General features: G+C 38.3%; 4 protein-coding genes and 1 non-coding gene across 9 annotated transcripts; 3 read left to right on the top strand and 2 right to left on the bottom strand.

Moving 5' to 3' along the window:
• Positions 12–2,100, top strand: LOC18790183 (cell division topological specificity factor homolog, chloroplastic). The gene is made up of 2 exons (XM_007223881.2): positions 12–226; positions 1,339–2,100. Exons 1-2 carry the CDS (start codon positions 140–142, stop codon positions 1,921–1,923), a joined length of 672 nt encoding a protein of 223 aa, XP_007223943.1. The 5' UTR covers positions 12–139; the 3' UTR covers positions 1,924–2,100.
• Positions 2,472–2,543, bottom strand: TRNAW-CCA. The gene has a single exon. It is a non-coding gene; the product is annotated as a tRNA-Trp (tRNA).
• LOC18790064 (mitotic checkpoint protein BUB3.3) lies at positions 2,622–5,549 on the top strand. Of its 2 annotated transcripts, none has more exons than XM_020569753.1 (10): positions 2,622–2,935; positions 3,023–3,153; positions 3,343–3,425; positions 3,608–3,859; positions 4,018–4,090; positions 4,220–4,300; positions 4,375–4,456; positions 4,610–4,710; positions 4,801–4,905; positions 5,044–5,549. In XM_020569753.1, the coding sequence occupies exons 1-9, from the start codon at positions 2,831–2,833 to the stop codon at positions 4,883–4,885; spliced, it is 993 nt and encodes a 330-aa protein (XP_020425342.1). In that variant the 5' UTR covers positions 2,622–2,830; the 3' UTR covers positions 4,886–4,905; positions 5,044–5,549. The 2 variants fall into 2 exon arrangements, with proteins under 2 accessions (XP_020425342.1, XP_020425347.1); XM_020569758.1 differs by having other exon boundaries at positions 4,801–4,919.
• Positions 5,888–8,032, top strand: LOC18792034 (eukaryotic translation initiation factor 5A-2). The gene is made up of 5 exons (XM_007223575.2): positions 5,888–6,221; positions 6,931–7,053; positions 7,142–7,198; positions 7,321–7,395; positions 7,648–8,032. The coding sequence occupies exons 1-5, from the start codon at positions 6,099–6,101 to the stop codon at positions 7,747–7,749; spliced, it is 480 nt and encodes a 159-aa protein (XP_007223637.1). The 5' UTR covers positions 5,888–6,098; the 3' UTR covers positions 7,750–8,032.
• LOC18789342 (glutamate 5-kinase) lies at positions 8,353–12,012 on the bottom strand. 4 transcript variants are annotated; one of them, XM_020569744.1, is made up of 12 exons: positions 11,816–12,012; positions 11,084–11,314; positions 10,768–10,865; positions 10,592–10,634; positions 10,141–10,202; positions 9,960–10,016; positions 9,663–9,698; positions 9,501–9,578; positions 9,210–9,276; positions 9,066–9,128; positions 8,856–8,959; positions 8,353–8,786 (listed from the first exon to the last, which is right to left on the bottom strand). In XM_020569744.1, the coding sequence occupies exons 1-12, from the start codon at positions 11,895–11,897 to the stop codon at positions 8,754–8,756; spliced, it is 954 nt and encodes a 317-aa protein (XP_020425333.1). In that variant the 5' UTR covers positions 11,898–12,012; the 3' UTR covers positions 8,353–8,753. The 4 variants fall into 4 exon arrangements, with proteins under 4 accessions (XP_020425333.1, XP_020425327.1, XP_020425331.1 ...); XM_020569738.1 differs by having other exon boundaries at positions 8,353–8,776; XM_020569742.1 differs by having other exon boundaries at positions 8,353–8,776; positions 9,669–9,698.

Raw genomic sequence — 15,625 nt, 5'->3', positions numbered from 1 at the left:
TTATTTTTTTTATTTTTTTATTTTTTTCAGAAACAAACCAGAACCCTTGAAATTGAAAGGCTGAAAACTAGTCCCTTTGAGCAAACGGAAAGCGCGAGGAGTACAACGAGTATCTGAGCAGAGAGACTGAAGACGAAATATGGCTGTTTTTGGTGATCTGAGGGTCTCAGCAACACTGGCTTCTCACACAACGCACTCTCTCCGGAGCTCTTTGCCCAATTCAAAGGTCTGAGTTTTTTTCTTGACCCTTTTCTTGCCAGTGTTAATTCTCATGTATTTTTGTCATTTTGTTTCTGATTTGAAGTGGGTTTCATGCATTTCGTCATATTTCGCTTTCTGTGCTGTTTGGTTCTCGGGAAAGCGTGAGAAATGAACTGAAACTTTGGGTTTTGGTTGAGGTCAACTGTGCGATACCGATTCCCTCTTTCCCCTTGTAGACAACGTTTCCTTAGTTGGAAGACGGAGATGTTTAAGAATTGGGGTCTGCCATAGAACATAAGTTTGAATCATTGTTGCTAAACTACCAGTTACGTTTGAAGCTCAAGTTCACAGACAAAAAGAAGGTGAAATTCGGTAATTTATGCGCATTAACCTGAATTGTATTTCCCGCTGGACTGATATCTAAAAGGAAAATGCTGCGGTGGTAGAATGAAGGTCCTTGAAAGTATTGCTTGTATCTCATTTGACTCGGATTTCACTTAATATCGTCTGTCTTCTGAGTCTAGTCTCCAAGTCTTAAGGTCATGTAAAGCGGTAAACAAATGAATACACTCGCTTATTATTCACTGAAGGGTTTTTTTTTATGTTTAAGTGAGATATGTCTAAATGGAGCACTCTTAGGTAAAACTGAAAGCAGATATGTCTTTGTGATTGTGGATTTCTTGTCATAGTCATCATCAAGCTTACCATGGTGTTCGTCAGATTAATACTTGCTTGTTTTCTTCCTTTGCTGTCATATTGGATTGGGTTTGTCATCTAGGTGATCGATTCTAGATTGCCTTTGAGTTATCCATTCAGCTATGGTATCTAATTAAGATCTCCCCTGGTGTTTGTATCCACAGTTAAGTTTATTCTTCTAACTTAAGTTGAAGTAGAAATTGAAGTGTTTCATTTCTTTATGGTTGGTTACTTGCAATGATCTGTATGGTTGCTCTGATGGTGCCCCTAACGTTTTTTCCTTATTCATGAAGGGAAAGAAATCCTCACTTTCATTTTAATATTGAGAACCCATCAAGTGAACTTGCTCCTAATTTTCAAATTTCATCAGATGGTTTAATTATATATGCAAACGTCTTCCTCTGAGTCTGCTCAACTACCAAGTTTTGTCTTGTGTTATAGGTAGACTTTGCTAGCTTTTCAAATAGAGGATCTAGCATTTCTGACATTGCACTGAAGTGGCCCAGTATGTCATTTGATAGACGCAGTATTCGTCAACATTCCAAGCGATTGAGTGGAGATTTTCAACTCTCATCGAAGTCAAGCAGCCAAGATTCCGAGAGCTTCCTCCTTAATGCCATCAACATGAGTTTCTTGGACCGTTTAAACTTGGCTTGGAAAATAATGTTCCCGTCTCCAACAACTAGAAGGAGCTCTAATGCAAATATTGCCAAGCAGCGCTTGAAGATGATCCTCTTCTCTGACCGATGTGCAGTTAGTGATGAGGCTAAAAGGATGATTGTCAACAACATTGTGCATGCTCTATCAGATTTTGTTGAGATAGAATCACGAGACAAAGTTCAGCTGAGTGTGTCTGCTGATACAGATGTGGGAACCATTTACTCCGTCACGGTGCCTGTAAGACGGGTTAAGCCAGAATATCAGATTGGAGACGAGACTGGAACCATAACAAATATTGAGTACAAAGATACTGGAGAAAGTTCTGGTTCTGTTGATGTCAAGTTTGATTTCTTCATTCCTGACTAAAGGAACCCAATGAGTTTTAGGTTCAAGAAATAGGTTGTGTTTCTCTTTTAAATGTTGGGATTGGACCTTTTTCTTCTGTACATAAATGAAAAAAATCCTGTAAGGCGATTAGAGATGTGTTTTTCATCTGTTGAATCGAATCCACGGTTTGGTTTTAATTTTGGCTTTAATTAACTTTAGCAGTGTGATTTTGTCTGTTAGTCAGCTTATCAAGTTCATGACAGATTTTGTGACTGGTATGATATCCAAGCCTGTTTTCTGTTGATAACATCAGTGGTCTTGACTCTTAAGCACAATCTTTAGGGAGCCTGTATATATAGGTGAATATGCTTTTTGTGGGATCAGTTATTGGTATTGTCCAAAAGACCCGAAAATACAAATTTAAGCAAAAACAAAACTCATTAATACCACGTTGATATTGGTCCATCAATGTAAACAAAAAAAAAAATTATTGGTTGATATATCTCCAAAAAGAAAATAATAACAAACAAAAAAACTCCAGAAATAATAATAATAACAATAACAAAAAAGGGAAAACAAGCGGGGATTGAACCCGACGTGAATCGAACACGCAACCTTCTGATCTGGAGTCAGACGCGCTACCATTGCGCCACGGATCCACTTGTTGTTAGACTCATCACTAAATAGATATTAAATCATTAAGTACTAAATATGGCCTGAATTTAAATTCAGCAGATAATTATTCCTCATTGAGCGGGAACTTTTCAGGTTCTCTCTCCCTCCCAAATCTTCACTGGCCAAGTTCTAGGGTTTTCTGGAACCTAAAGAGGCGAATCGTCTCCCGTTCTCGTTAATTCTGAAGAAATTACTGAGCTTTCTGTCCCCAATTCCATGTTCGTTCTCTGTTTCGATGCGTTGAGTAAGTTCGGTCTGTAAGTGCACCAAAATGAGCGGAGCTGCCTTGAAGTTCGAAAACCCGATCCGAGATGCAATTTCCAGAATCCGGTTCGCTCCGAAATCAGACAGCCTCCTCATCTCTTCTTGGGACTCTGTGAGTGGTACTATACTTTTAGGCTCAACAATGTGGAGTTCATAGCACTTTTGTCTTTTCAATAATAAAAGTCGTTTCTTTGCGCAGAGCCTGAGATTGTACGACGTCGGAAACTCGGCACTCAGGTTAGAAGCTTCGTCGGAAGCTGCGCTCCTCGATTGTTGCTTCCAGAACGAGTCCGTCGCTTTTAGCGCTGGCTCTGATGGCTTCATTAGAAGGTATGCGATTGAAATGAACTTTAATCACATCCTTAATGTTGTAATTTGCAGTTTTAATTAAGAGGTAATAATAATTTTCTGAGAGGTATTTAATCTTAAGGTGGTTCTAATGACTGGAACTGTTCTGAGTTTCTTATGTTTTCTTCTAACATTTGAATTTTCTGGGATTTTGTGTTTCATGTGTTCAAGGTATGACTTGCATTCTGGAATTCATGATTCAATTGGAAATCATGATGACACATCAACGTGTGTTGGATATTCTGATGAAACCTGTAAGCTACTTTTTTGTTAGGTGATAGAATTAACAAGGATAATGAAAGTTTTGATAGTATTTGTATATAAATCTTATGCATAAAATTTCATAAAGCTCGGGATTACCATAACTGCATTTCTAGTTTATTCTGTATAGTACCGAACATAATTGTTATCAAGTTTTCTCTTAAAATTGTTGTAGGCCAAGTAATCACTGCTGGTTTGGATAAGAAGATATTGTCATGGGACACACGTACGCCGAAGGGTATTGCGTGTGTAAGAAATATGGATTCAGAGGTGATGTCCATGTCACTCTCAGGCTTTGATATGATGGTAGCCGTTGGAGCATCAATATATGTATATGATTTGCGCAGGCTAGAAAAACCATTTCAATCAAAAGATTCGCATATGGGTGTTCAGATTGTATGTGTTAGTTCAATTCCGTATGCTAAAGGTACTATCACAATACTTCACGTAGCAGTAGCTCATTAGAACATCCTACGAAATGTTTGCTTGAATTAAATTCTTTATATTGACTCTATGTCCACTTGTTGATTTAGCATTACAAATCACAACTTGTATTTTATACAAGTCTTTGAATTGTCTTTGCAGGGTTTGCAGTTGGCTCAGTAGATGGACGTGTAGCATTGGAGATTTCCTGCCCATCGAATTCAGATGACATCAGGTCAATTCTCAGAGTCTATGTTATTATTAGCATGCCCAAGCCTGCCATGATATGCAATATTTATTCTTTTGGGCTTGAGTCATACTTTGTCATGAATTTTCTCACAGATGTTCTAACGTTTTGTCTCAGATATATGTTCCGGTGTCATCCAAAGTCAACTGACAGCAAATATCATCTGGTGTCGGTGAATGACATTGTATTCAATCCGATGTATGTGTAACTCTATCAGCTTTAACCAACTTCCATAATGAAAACTTACTTTTTATTTGATGTGTCTGATCTAGCATCTACGGTGCCTTTGTTACTGGTGACAATGAGGGTTATGTTACTGCATGGGATGCTACAAGCAAAAGGAGGCTGTTTCAGGTATTTTTCACTAAATTTGCGTGGATTTTGCTTATTCTCCTATCAAAGTGAATGTATTTTGCCTTAATTGCTTGACATAGTTGATTTAATTGTTGAAGTGTGCTCAGGTCTTACTATTTTATATTTGCTTCTGTAACCTCTACATATTTTCAGTTGCCTAGATACCCAAACAGTGTGGCATCCTTATCGTACGATCACAAGGGACAACTTCTGGCTGTCGCATCAAGCTACACATATCAAGAAGCTAATGAAATGTTAGTAAATTTTGTGTTGTGATTCACTTTTTCTGTGTCCTTTATTACTGTCAGCGTTCTATATTTCTCATGTGTGATTCCATTTGTCAGAGAAGAGCCTCCTTTGGTATTCATACATGAAGTTGACAATGACAACATGAGATCTGTATCTGTTGGAAGTTCAAGCAGAAGATAATTGTACACAGTCAGATGAAGGTAAAGATCTACAGGTACTCAATAGGTTGGATGCTGATGTTTAATCTAGGATGAGCCAAACTCACTTCTGATATCTTGGACTATGGAATCAAAGCCTTTGGACTAACTAAATGTACTCAAAATTTGCCCAAATTTCAGGATCATGTGTAAAGTTATGATGCTCGTGGCGTCCTTGTATATTAAGTGTTGCCCTTCCTGAACATGAAGGAAATGCTATACCCACCAAATTGGATGAGTAGTCAGCTGCAAAATCTAGAATTTTAGGAACTGCACCTGTTGTAGAATGGTGTTAACTTTTGTAATGCTCTTCTAGACAGAAACTACTTTCATGGGTTTTGCTCTACTGGTTGTATGAAGCATGCTTGTTTATTGTTTGTATTAATGTGAACCTTCCACATTAGCCTGCAAATCTGTGAAGCCATTTGACTCAAGTTCTTTTTATTAAATATATAAGCGATATTGGGGAGGAGGGCATTTGATCATAGGACATTGGATGCAGGGGTAACTGCTTTTAACCATTTAAGCTATAAGCTCCTTGCTTATTTAGCTCGAGCTGAGCAAAATTACTTCCTGTAAAATGATTATGTTATTCATAAGTTCATTTATGTTGTGAATTCAATAAGAATTATGTTTATTGAAGTCAAGAAATTATGAAATTTTTTTCTTCTTTTTTTTTTTCTTTTTGATAACTCAAAATGGAAGCAATGAAACTACACCATAAACGGGTTTATTTTTCAGTTTCACTACTGCATAGCCCATGATTAGGAGAGCCCAAAAGAAAAGAAGAACTAAAAAAAGAAAAAAAAATCGAAAATAGAAGTTGTGCGGCATATTGCATAAAAAATATCTGAATCTACAGTCTCTTTATGGATGAGCAGCCCACGTGCCCATTTACCATTCGAGCGTCAACATAACGCTAACTAACGATATTCTAATCAGATCCGTCCGTGAAGAGTCAAGCAATCCAACGGTGGACAGCGACCCTCACCCCCTTTCCATAACCCGAAGAATATAATAAAATTGCTTGATCCAGAAACCCTAGAGTGCTCTTTCCTCTCTTCCAATTTCCTTAATAATCCACGCTTCCTATAATATAAATACCCACTTTCCCAAATCCCTCTCTTCCGCTTCTCGTCTCTCCCTTGATCCTCTCTTCACTCCTTCTCTGTCTCTCTCAGCGCTCAGAACTAGCCATGTCGGACGAGGAGCACCACTTCGAATCCAAGGCTGACGCCGGAGCTTCCAAGACCTATCCTCAGCAAGCTGGCACCATCCGCAAGAACGGTTACATTGTCATCAAGGGCAGGCCCTGCAAGGTTCGATCTCTTCGTTTTCTCGCCGATTCTCTTCCGATCTGAATGCCGTTTAGGACTTTGCTTATAGATCTTCTCCTACTTTTATTTGATCACTGTTTCGTTCTGTAGAGTTTTCTTTCTATTGGTAGTTATGATCTGGTATAATTGGGCACGATCAAGCTAGTTGTTCTTCTAGTCAATCTGTGGAAAAGATTCATCGAGATCGGATTTGATTTTTGTTAGATTTTTTTTTAGGATTTTTTTTTTGTTTTCGATTTTCTTTTTCCCGACAGATTAGTTAGTGTTTAGCTGATCGATCGCGTATGAAATTCTGTAATTTTGATGTAGTTAATGTGAGGTCCTTCCACACTTTATGATTCAGATTTACCGTTCTAATAATAACCATCTGCATGTGACTGAAATTAATTGTGAGTTTTGTAAGCTGAAAAAAATTAATTATGGGTTCGTGATGTGTATGCTTCGATCTGAAGACCTTAAACCTCTTTATGTATACATGTACATATCAATTCACTGCTCTATCTGAATAATATGTTAACTTTCTGGTAATTTTTTCGTAGCTGTCTGTGGCCTTGCTGAGAATTTATTTGTGAATTGCTTATTATATGCAGTTCCTCCTCCTCGTCATACTTGCGAATTTGTAAACATAGATGCGCACCTAACTAGTGGAGTGTTTGTTGGTTTGGTTTCTTTTTTCTCTTTTTTGTAACAGGTTGTGGAGGTTTCCACTTCCAAGACTGGAAAGCACGGACATGCCAAGTGTCACTTTGTTGGTATTGATATCTTCACTGCCAAGAAGCTTGAGGATATTGTTCCCTCGTCCCACAATTGTGATGTACGAACCTCTTTAATATTTTGTCTAAACATTCAAGAATATCTTCCGTTTTTTTGGGTATATCAATGTCTTTATGTTTGTGTCATAGGTTCCCCATGTCAACCGTACTGACTACCAGCTGATTGATATCTCTGAGGATGGATTTGTAAGTTCACACTTTCCCTAGTTCTTATAAATAAAAATGCTTTCTAGTTGTTGCTTATAGATACTCATGCTATGTTATAAGGGTTTAACCTGACTTCATCATTTTTCTGCTGCTTGCTAAAGGTGAGTCTGCTGACTGAGAATGGTAACACCAAGGATGACCTGAGGCTTCCAACCGATGACAGTCTGCTTACGCAGGTTAGTGATTTTGTAATATGGACTATGTGCGGTATGAGTTATTTATGTAGTGGTTGATTGAATTTCTCATGTAGTGTGAACTTAATAATTTTTCTGCATGAAGTCATTATTATGTTCACACATTTTTGGGCAAGTAGAGCACCATGTTCTATTAAAAAAAACTCTCCCTTTCTTTTATAAGCTTCCTTTCTGATTCTGTTTCCTGTTGTTTATTGTCTTAATTGGTATTGTATTTCCTGGGATGTGATGCAGATCAAGGATGGCTTTGGTGAGGGGAAGGATCTGGTTGTTTCTGTCATGTCTGCTATGGGAGAGGAGCAGATTTGTGCTCTCAAGGACATTGGTCCAAAATAGTCACGCTATGGTTCTTCTGGAACACTTTTAGTTTTCAAATTGAAACTGGGACGGTTAATAGTATGTTTGGAGGTCACCATTCAGGAGCTTTTCTTGATTAGAGGTGGCCCTGGCTTATAAGTGGATGTTGCCATTAATTAGCTTGTCATTATCAATATTTTTGTTCTGTTTACTGTCTGAAGAACCATGCCCAATTTCATGGTATTGGTGAGTTATATTGGAGACTGTATAGTACCTTTACTTGTTTTAGACTTGCAATTTCATGGTTTGGTTTTTGCCCGCACTGGATCATTTCTTTCTGGATTTCGCATCACCTTGTGCTATTGGTTTCGCATGAATTGTTACTTGAATATTTCGGCTCTTTATAATAAACCAGTGTATCAACTTCGAAGTCGAATATGTTCGTGCTCTCTTGCTTGCCTTTGGCAACGTTAAAGGTTTTTCTGTCATTTGCTATCCAATTTCCCCAAATTCAAAACTGGAAAATTCAACTATGGTCATTGTGTTTCTGTACTTTGTTATGAGTCGGGCCGTTCTTTGATCGTATACGGCACAACCCCGAGTGCGGTGTTCAACTATCTGATTGGGATGCTAGTCCAATTGTTTGAGAGTTGGCTAAATGACTAAGGAGCCATAGTTGTTAATAACAACAATAATGCGTTTTCTATCCGTACATATTTTCTCACATAAAAAATGAGTTTCACGCCGGTTGTAGAACATGATAAGTTTATTCTAATGTCTAACAATCAGTTTTCTGATCTTGTGTTGTGACAATTCATCCTGTTTGTTTACGTCTTCTCCAGATGCCTTTATTGGTCTTTTCCAAATGCTGACTTTCAAAACCTCTGTGAGGAGAAAAACTTCCCTATTCCCATTTCGTTGCTCCCCCTCTCCATATCTCTGCCTCCTCTGTTAGATCCATCGTAATTCATTTATTGGAAAACCGGATTGCGGTTCCAAGCCAGTCTTCAGGAAGGTTGCCTTTCAATTCTCCACTAAAGGCCTTAAATGCATGGCTCGTAGCTGCCTGTACCCAGCTAAATATCTCAGGTTACACGTAGTAGGAGTGGAAGGGGTGGAAATTGAGGGAGGGATTAAATATTTACCTTTACAATATATACATCGATTCCGAGTTTCGCAATCGCTGCAGCTTCAGATATCTTGGTCAGCATTCCACCGGTTGTATCATGGGCTGCTACACTTGTTTCAACTGTCGACATGACAACCACCATCAATATGTACACCATTTAGACAAACACTGCTACAAAGGACCCCTTCAGTTATTGTGATGTTAAAACTGCAGCAATCTTGCTCACCTTGCTTGTTCTTGTTCTGAAATGTTGGCTTCTCGATCGACCAGCTCCCATCTTTAGCCACAGCTGCAGGTGAAACTTTGGATGAGCCATCGCAATTTGACAAATCAACACAAAATTTCATTCATGCACAAATCCATTCCTTACCAATTTCTCTCAAGAGTACTGCATTTGGATCTGATGGTGGACGATCATAAACTCCCGAAACATCAGTCTTAAGTCCTCATTAATATGAAAACAAACATTTATCCACTCGTATCAGATGATAATTTACTACTTACTAGAACAGTTCGAGATAAAGTTTCACCAGAAAAAGATTCTTTTAGGTTGATTTAACTCCCAAGACATCTATATCAACTATCAAGTATGGACTGTATTCAGATGTCAATTCCCAAAAAAAAAATGCATGAAAAATTTCCATTCAGACATGGTGGATACGAGAAAAACAACATATTCAGGCTTCAAGTGGGCTGCAAGATGACTGATGATGGCATCTCCACTCAAGATGGTACAGTCCTGATTAGTAGAATCCATTAACAAGGTATCAGTACAAGTTCATTAAAGCAATAAGCTAGTGCATTTCTGTAAGAGAGACCAAACCAGTAAGTCATCGAGCACGGCATCTCCATGCAAAACCTGGGAAACATGTAACAATCAAGATTAGTAACAAGCAAACATGAGAGAAGAAAAGTAGAAACCAACATTAATCATACATCAAACATAACACAAAACATATCCAATCAAACTATTTGTATTCTTAATGCCAACCAGGCAATATTTCTGTTTAAAAAAAGTTCAAAAAAGAAAGTTCAAAACAGGAAAATAGAAACAACTGGATGAATGGTAGAAATACTGAGCCTTGAAATTATCATTGTCAATTAAAGAATACAAACTTACAGGTACTAAACCAGATTCAATAGCCTTAGCCACTGCAGATAAATCAGCTGAAGCTATCTGCAGAAACAGGAAACTTAAGTTAGAAAAAGAAAATTAGTTACTCGCCCAAATAATTAATAAAAAGGAAATGGACCGTTAAATAACTTCAGGACCAAAGCTTAAGTGTAATCAAGCTACTGACATTTCTTTCACGGGTTGACCATCCACATGAAAATGGAGACATTCCTATGGAAGGAATACCCTCTGAAAGGAAAGCACAACAAAACTCATGAGTGAAAGTATGGTCCAGTTAAGCAGATAAATAGCAACCATGAAATCAGGATAGGGAAATGACAGTTTCATGCAGCTTTGAGAGCCACACAAAATAGATAAAACAATGTTTGTAGCATTCCTGAGCAAGCTGAGTACAAATACTGATCAGCCAAATTAACTAAAGAATCAATTAAATAACTAATTTTCTTCAACATTTAGCTCATAGTATCTGATACATAAGAGACATTGTTAGCCTAAAACTGAGAAAATCAGTATAAACCCTAAACCCTTGCACGGAATATAAGATGTGAAAAAGGTATATAGATAGAGATAGAATGAAAATTTTCTCTGAAGTTGGATTGAAATAGGTAGATCAGTACCCCTAGCTAGCGCTCTAACAATTTCAAGATTGAGCTTTGTAACCTGAAATAATTGAAGTAAACATGATACACATGGAAATAATCTGCAAGAGACGAAAGTGAACTTAAAGCAAAATTTATAGATGTGATAAAGACTCAATGAACATAAAAGAATTCAACAAGGCGGCATATCTTACAGAGATGCGTGTGGCAACAAAACCAGCCTTCACAAGGGGTTGGTACAGTCCACCTTTATGGACCCCAGATTTACTAGCTTGAAAATGCCCAAAAGAACCTGAAGCCACCATGGTAGACACAAATATCTTTAGAACTGGTTGAAAAGACTACATAGAAGATTGAGTTCTGCAGAGATGCAATGTACTTATACTGATGTTTCCATTGTGGTACAAATTGTAGGAAACAAATGGCCAAGATTTACCATTTATCCGTACAATATTTTTCACAGTTCAATCTAACCAAGTTCCCATTCATGAATTAAGACAAGCATCTAACCTGCTCCGTGAACAACTATAAAAGGGCTGGAATCCACAACCGGCCGATCTTCAAAATCACTTAGGGTAGATGAAATTTCTGATTCTCCAGGTTGCTTGCTCCAATCCATCCCAAGAACCTCCCCAGAATTCGACCCCGTGGTCATTGATTGCCTCAGCTGCGAGGAAACCGTCTTCAGATTTTCTTCATTTATGGTCTCTAATTCATTCTTGCAAGTAATTGCTGCACCTCCTACACTATATAAAAATCTTATTGTAACAACCTATAGAAACTATATGAACAAATCCTTTGCAACACCTCTTGTGTAACTTTCATATTCTTAAAGTAAAATATATGTCACATATATTACTATGATGAACAAAACAACCATTCATCCATATTAGCTTCTTTAGTGACAAGTGACATAACATAAGATTCGCCCAAATTCAAAACGAAATGTGTTTCCTCAATTTATATTGATTCCATTAAAAGTTCCATTATTGAAGCAGGAAATAAACACAAGATGGGATTAAAATTTATCAGCTGCCCATTAATCAAGTATACCAAATTGACTCGTATAGACCTTCTTTATTTGGGCAATTAGTTTTCTGGGTCAGAAGAAGAAAAAAAAACTATAAATGAGGGTATATAAAGGCTTCACAAACTGATTAAGTTCTAGTGTTGTGGCGATTAAATTCTACCAAAGGGAACAAAATAAGATTAAATAAAAATAAGGGGGGTAAAGAACCAGACCGAGTTTGACGATGCAACGAACTGGTTTCGTGAGACTGATAGAAGCGCTTTGGTGCTGCTGCTTTGTGTTGCTCACCTCCATTTTGCAATGTCTGGGTTATTGATCTAAAGCTCTGGGCTTTTCTTTTCTCTGTGAAGTTTAAGGTGCAGCAGATTCGCACGCGGTCAATGGAGTCAGAGCACAAAACAAAGTTCCCCCGAGGTTATTTTCTTGGGACATTTTGGAAAAGGACAAAAGAGAGAGATATTTTTAAAAGAAGTTAAAATGAACAACAATGTCTTTATTTATTTTTGAATTTTTTAAAGAATATTTTGCATTTGCATGTTTTTGGTTTGAAAGTTGAAGGATTTTTCTATCTTTTTCGGAAAAGTTTTGATTTTTTCCTAAAGTGAAAATTTTTTTGTGGCTAAAATCTAAATTTACTTATTTTGTTTTGCACAAAAGGGTTCTCGCAGGAAGGGGAAAAAGCAACTTATTTCCCAATTAGCAAAAAAAAGTTCTCAACTTTAATTGATAATTGTAAGGCCACATTACAGTTTTGGACTTGTATTAAGTTGATGGGTCAAATGCCAACATGGTCTAGTCGCCTTAGACTTGCAAAATTGTGATCTCCTATTTGAATCCAAATGACCTTTTTTTTTTTTTTGTTACATTGAAAGTTGAAGCCCAAGGAAAACCAAAAAAAAAAAAAACTACAGTGGGACAAGCCTAGCAGTGGTAATCCTAACAAAATCGTTTGCGAAGAGGCTTATAATAGGAGGGGAAGATCAACAACATGATAACGCAAATTGAAATTTTGACCCATATGAGCCATATGGTCAGTAACATTGTTTTGTTCTCTATAAATATGAGAAATGGAACTGTAACACCTCGACCCTAATTTAATTATCCATCCAGAAATTCCAATTTTGCCATCGGGGGTAGGGGTAATTTGGTTACTTTATAATCCGGAAGGATTTTGGGGAAATGACTGGTACTATTTCGTAGATCGTGCCGAGATAAGTTCGTAGATACGTAGTGGCCTCAAATCGGAGTTGTAACGAAGAAGTTAAGATCAAAATAGACTCAGTGGCAAAATGGTAAATTTCTCGAAAAAAGTTTGATAAAAATCAGAAAATTCAGCCGATTGCCTCTTTGAGCCGCCTCCATCGCCGCCACCATAACGCATCACTGGCCACAAGGCCGGTACCGCTGGAACCGCCACCTCCCCCTCTCTCAATCCTGCCTTTCCCTTGTCGTTGGAACTGCCAGCATTCACTGGAAAACACGAAAATTCGGCCGATTTTCGTGAGAAATTTCACGAAGCTCGTTTAGACGTTTTCGGCAACCAAATCTTGCAATCCAAGTATGCTTTTCCATCCTCTCAATGTGATCTAGCTGCTAGTTGGGTTATTTAGGATCAATTTATGCGTTTTGGTCGTCAAACAAGAAGTTTTGGCTGGTTTGGGCCCTTGATTTCGGCCACTTCCAGCCACTCTTTGGGGTAGGTCAAAGAACAAAAGTTGCTCCAATCAATGTCCTGATCATGTAGGTATAAGTCTTGACCGGCGGTTTGGAGATTTTTCGATCGCCGAAATCGCTTTGGACACCCTAGCATTGCCGGCTCTTGTGGCGGCACGTGGGTACTGTTTTGTTGTCCCTCTTGTTCCTAAAATAATCCTCATGTCGTCCCGAGCACGAAGGTATGCTTTGATTTGAATTTGGTTATCATTGGACCGTCAATCGGATATCACATATTAGGCGTTATCTGAGTTCGATATGTTCGGACTGTTGGATTGACTTCAATTTCATATTTGTTGATCTAGGCATTCCTAGGATCGTGTAGGATTTCGCGGATCGTAAATCGGAGCCCCGAATGTTCTAATTCAATAACTTAAAATTTGCGTTAAACGATAACCGTCCGATCATGCGATCGTGAGCTATCCGACCATTTGATCCATACCAAACTTGCAGGACGTGTATTCTAAACCTTGTGAAACCTATAGGAACTTCCGGATCGAAAATCGGAGGTCGTTGGCCTTGTGGGCCCAGTTGACCTAATTTGGAAAATTTGATCGCCCAGTTGACCAATCGTCTTCCGAGGCTATCCCATCATCCGAAACACATAGTTGGAATTCAGGAACATCTCGTTCCTCGTGCACTTACTTGAAACCCAAAAAACTAGGATTTTAATTTAAAGTTCCCATTCGAAGCGTTTTATATTAATCTCGTACTCATATTCTGAAATAGGTACTCCGGCTACTCGCACACAGCAGGCGGGATCCTCTCAAGGTTAAGCAGCATGGGACTACTTGTGAGTGGACTTTGTTTTCAAATAATAAACATTGTTTTATGATGGAAAAATTATGCATATTGATTTAATGGTTTATTGAATATATTATATATTCAATTGTGAAATTTAATATTTTTGTAAAATATTTGCATTATCTTCGGGTTTTGGCATATTTGAGTATCTTGAGTTTATATATGTGGATTTTGAGAATTTCTATATTATGATTGATTATGTGTGGGGTACGTGGGATGTTGGTATGAGATTGTGAAAAGAGAGTGGATTATAGTTATGTCAGTTTGAAGTGCTGTAAGCACTACCCTATGTACCTCCCCGAATTTGGAACTTTGGATTTGGAATGTTGAGATACTTGGATATGTTGGAACCAGGGCACCTTTGAAGAGGTGTTTCGTAGACCTTTAGCGGGGTTTGTCTGCACATGTAGGACTTGTCATAGGCGTACAAGTATTAAGGATTCTGCTGTATGTGCTGGTGAGCTTAGTCCTAGTTGGACGGCTCGTTCCCTAGCCACATGGTCAATTGAGGATTCTTCCATGTAAACTAGTCAAATAATCTCATGGTTGGATTGTTTCCTCGGTACAAACTAGGTGATGTTATACCTATATATTTATTTATATATTTGTATATATTACACATTTTATACATATATATATATATAACTATTAATTCATTATTATCTATCGGTGAGGATACTTTCTTGCTCACCGTTCCAACGGGCATACGTCTCGAGAATGGTTCGTGTGATAACCCAAACCTTAATTAATATTTAATGAGTAATTTATTAAGAGAAAAAGATAATTTTGCCCTTGAAATAATTTATTAAAGAAAAGTTGACTTTTTGACCCGAAAAGGAAATTGACAATTCCACATACACCGTTGCGTAGAGCACGACGAAATGAGTTCGCAGACACGAAGTGGGCTCGAATCGGAGCTTTAACGAAGAAAATACAGTTAAAATATCACGAGGGGCAAAATGATAATTAAGAAAAATCAGATTTTAAAACCCTCATTCTCTCTCTCTCTCTCTCTCTCTCTCTCTCTCTCTCCCCCTCCCGTCGCGCGACCTCCCCTCCTCCCCCGATGAGCTTTTGTGACGTCGTCGCCACCACGGAGCACCACCGGCCACGAGACCGGTCTTGTTTGAACCGCCACCACCTCCTCTTCCCTTTTCAATCACTCTCAGCCCGTGGAACAACCGGTGCTGGCCGGAAACTGTAGAAAACCGAGCGGTTTTGACAGAAACTTCAACCCGCTCGTTCTCCCTCAATTCTTCTCCAAATTTGTCGAGTAAGGTATGGATTTCTACCAATTTTCCATGCTCTAGCTGATGGTTGGGTAGGTTTGCATTGATTTTGACCGTAACAAGCTCGGTTTTCAAATTGGAATTCGGCCAGTTTTCAGCCTCCGTGTTCGGCCACTTCTGGTCAGTTTTTGGGGTAGGTCCAAGAACAAAAGTGGTTCCAAATATGGTGTTATACCTAGGGTAGGAGTTTGGAGCCGTAGTTTTGAGATTTTCCGG

The sequence above is a fragment of the Prunus persica genome, chromosome G1 (assembly GCF_000346465.2).
Source record: "Prunus persica cultivar Lovell chromosome G1, Prunus_persica_NCBIv2, whole genome shotgun sequence".
Classification (NCBI taxonomy): Eukaryota; Viridiplantae; Streptophyta; class Magnoliopsida; order Rosales; family Rosaceae; genus Prunus; species Prunus persica.
Note: the sequence above shows the minus strand (reverse complement) of the source record. Positions and strands in the feature narration are given on the sequence as shown.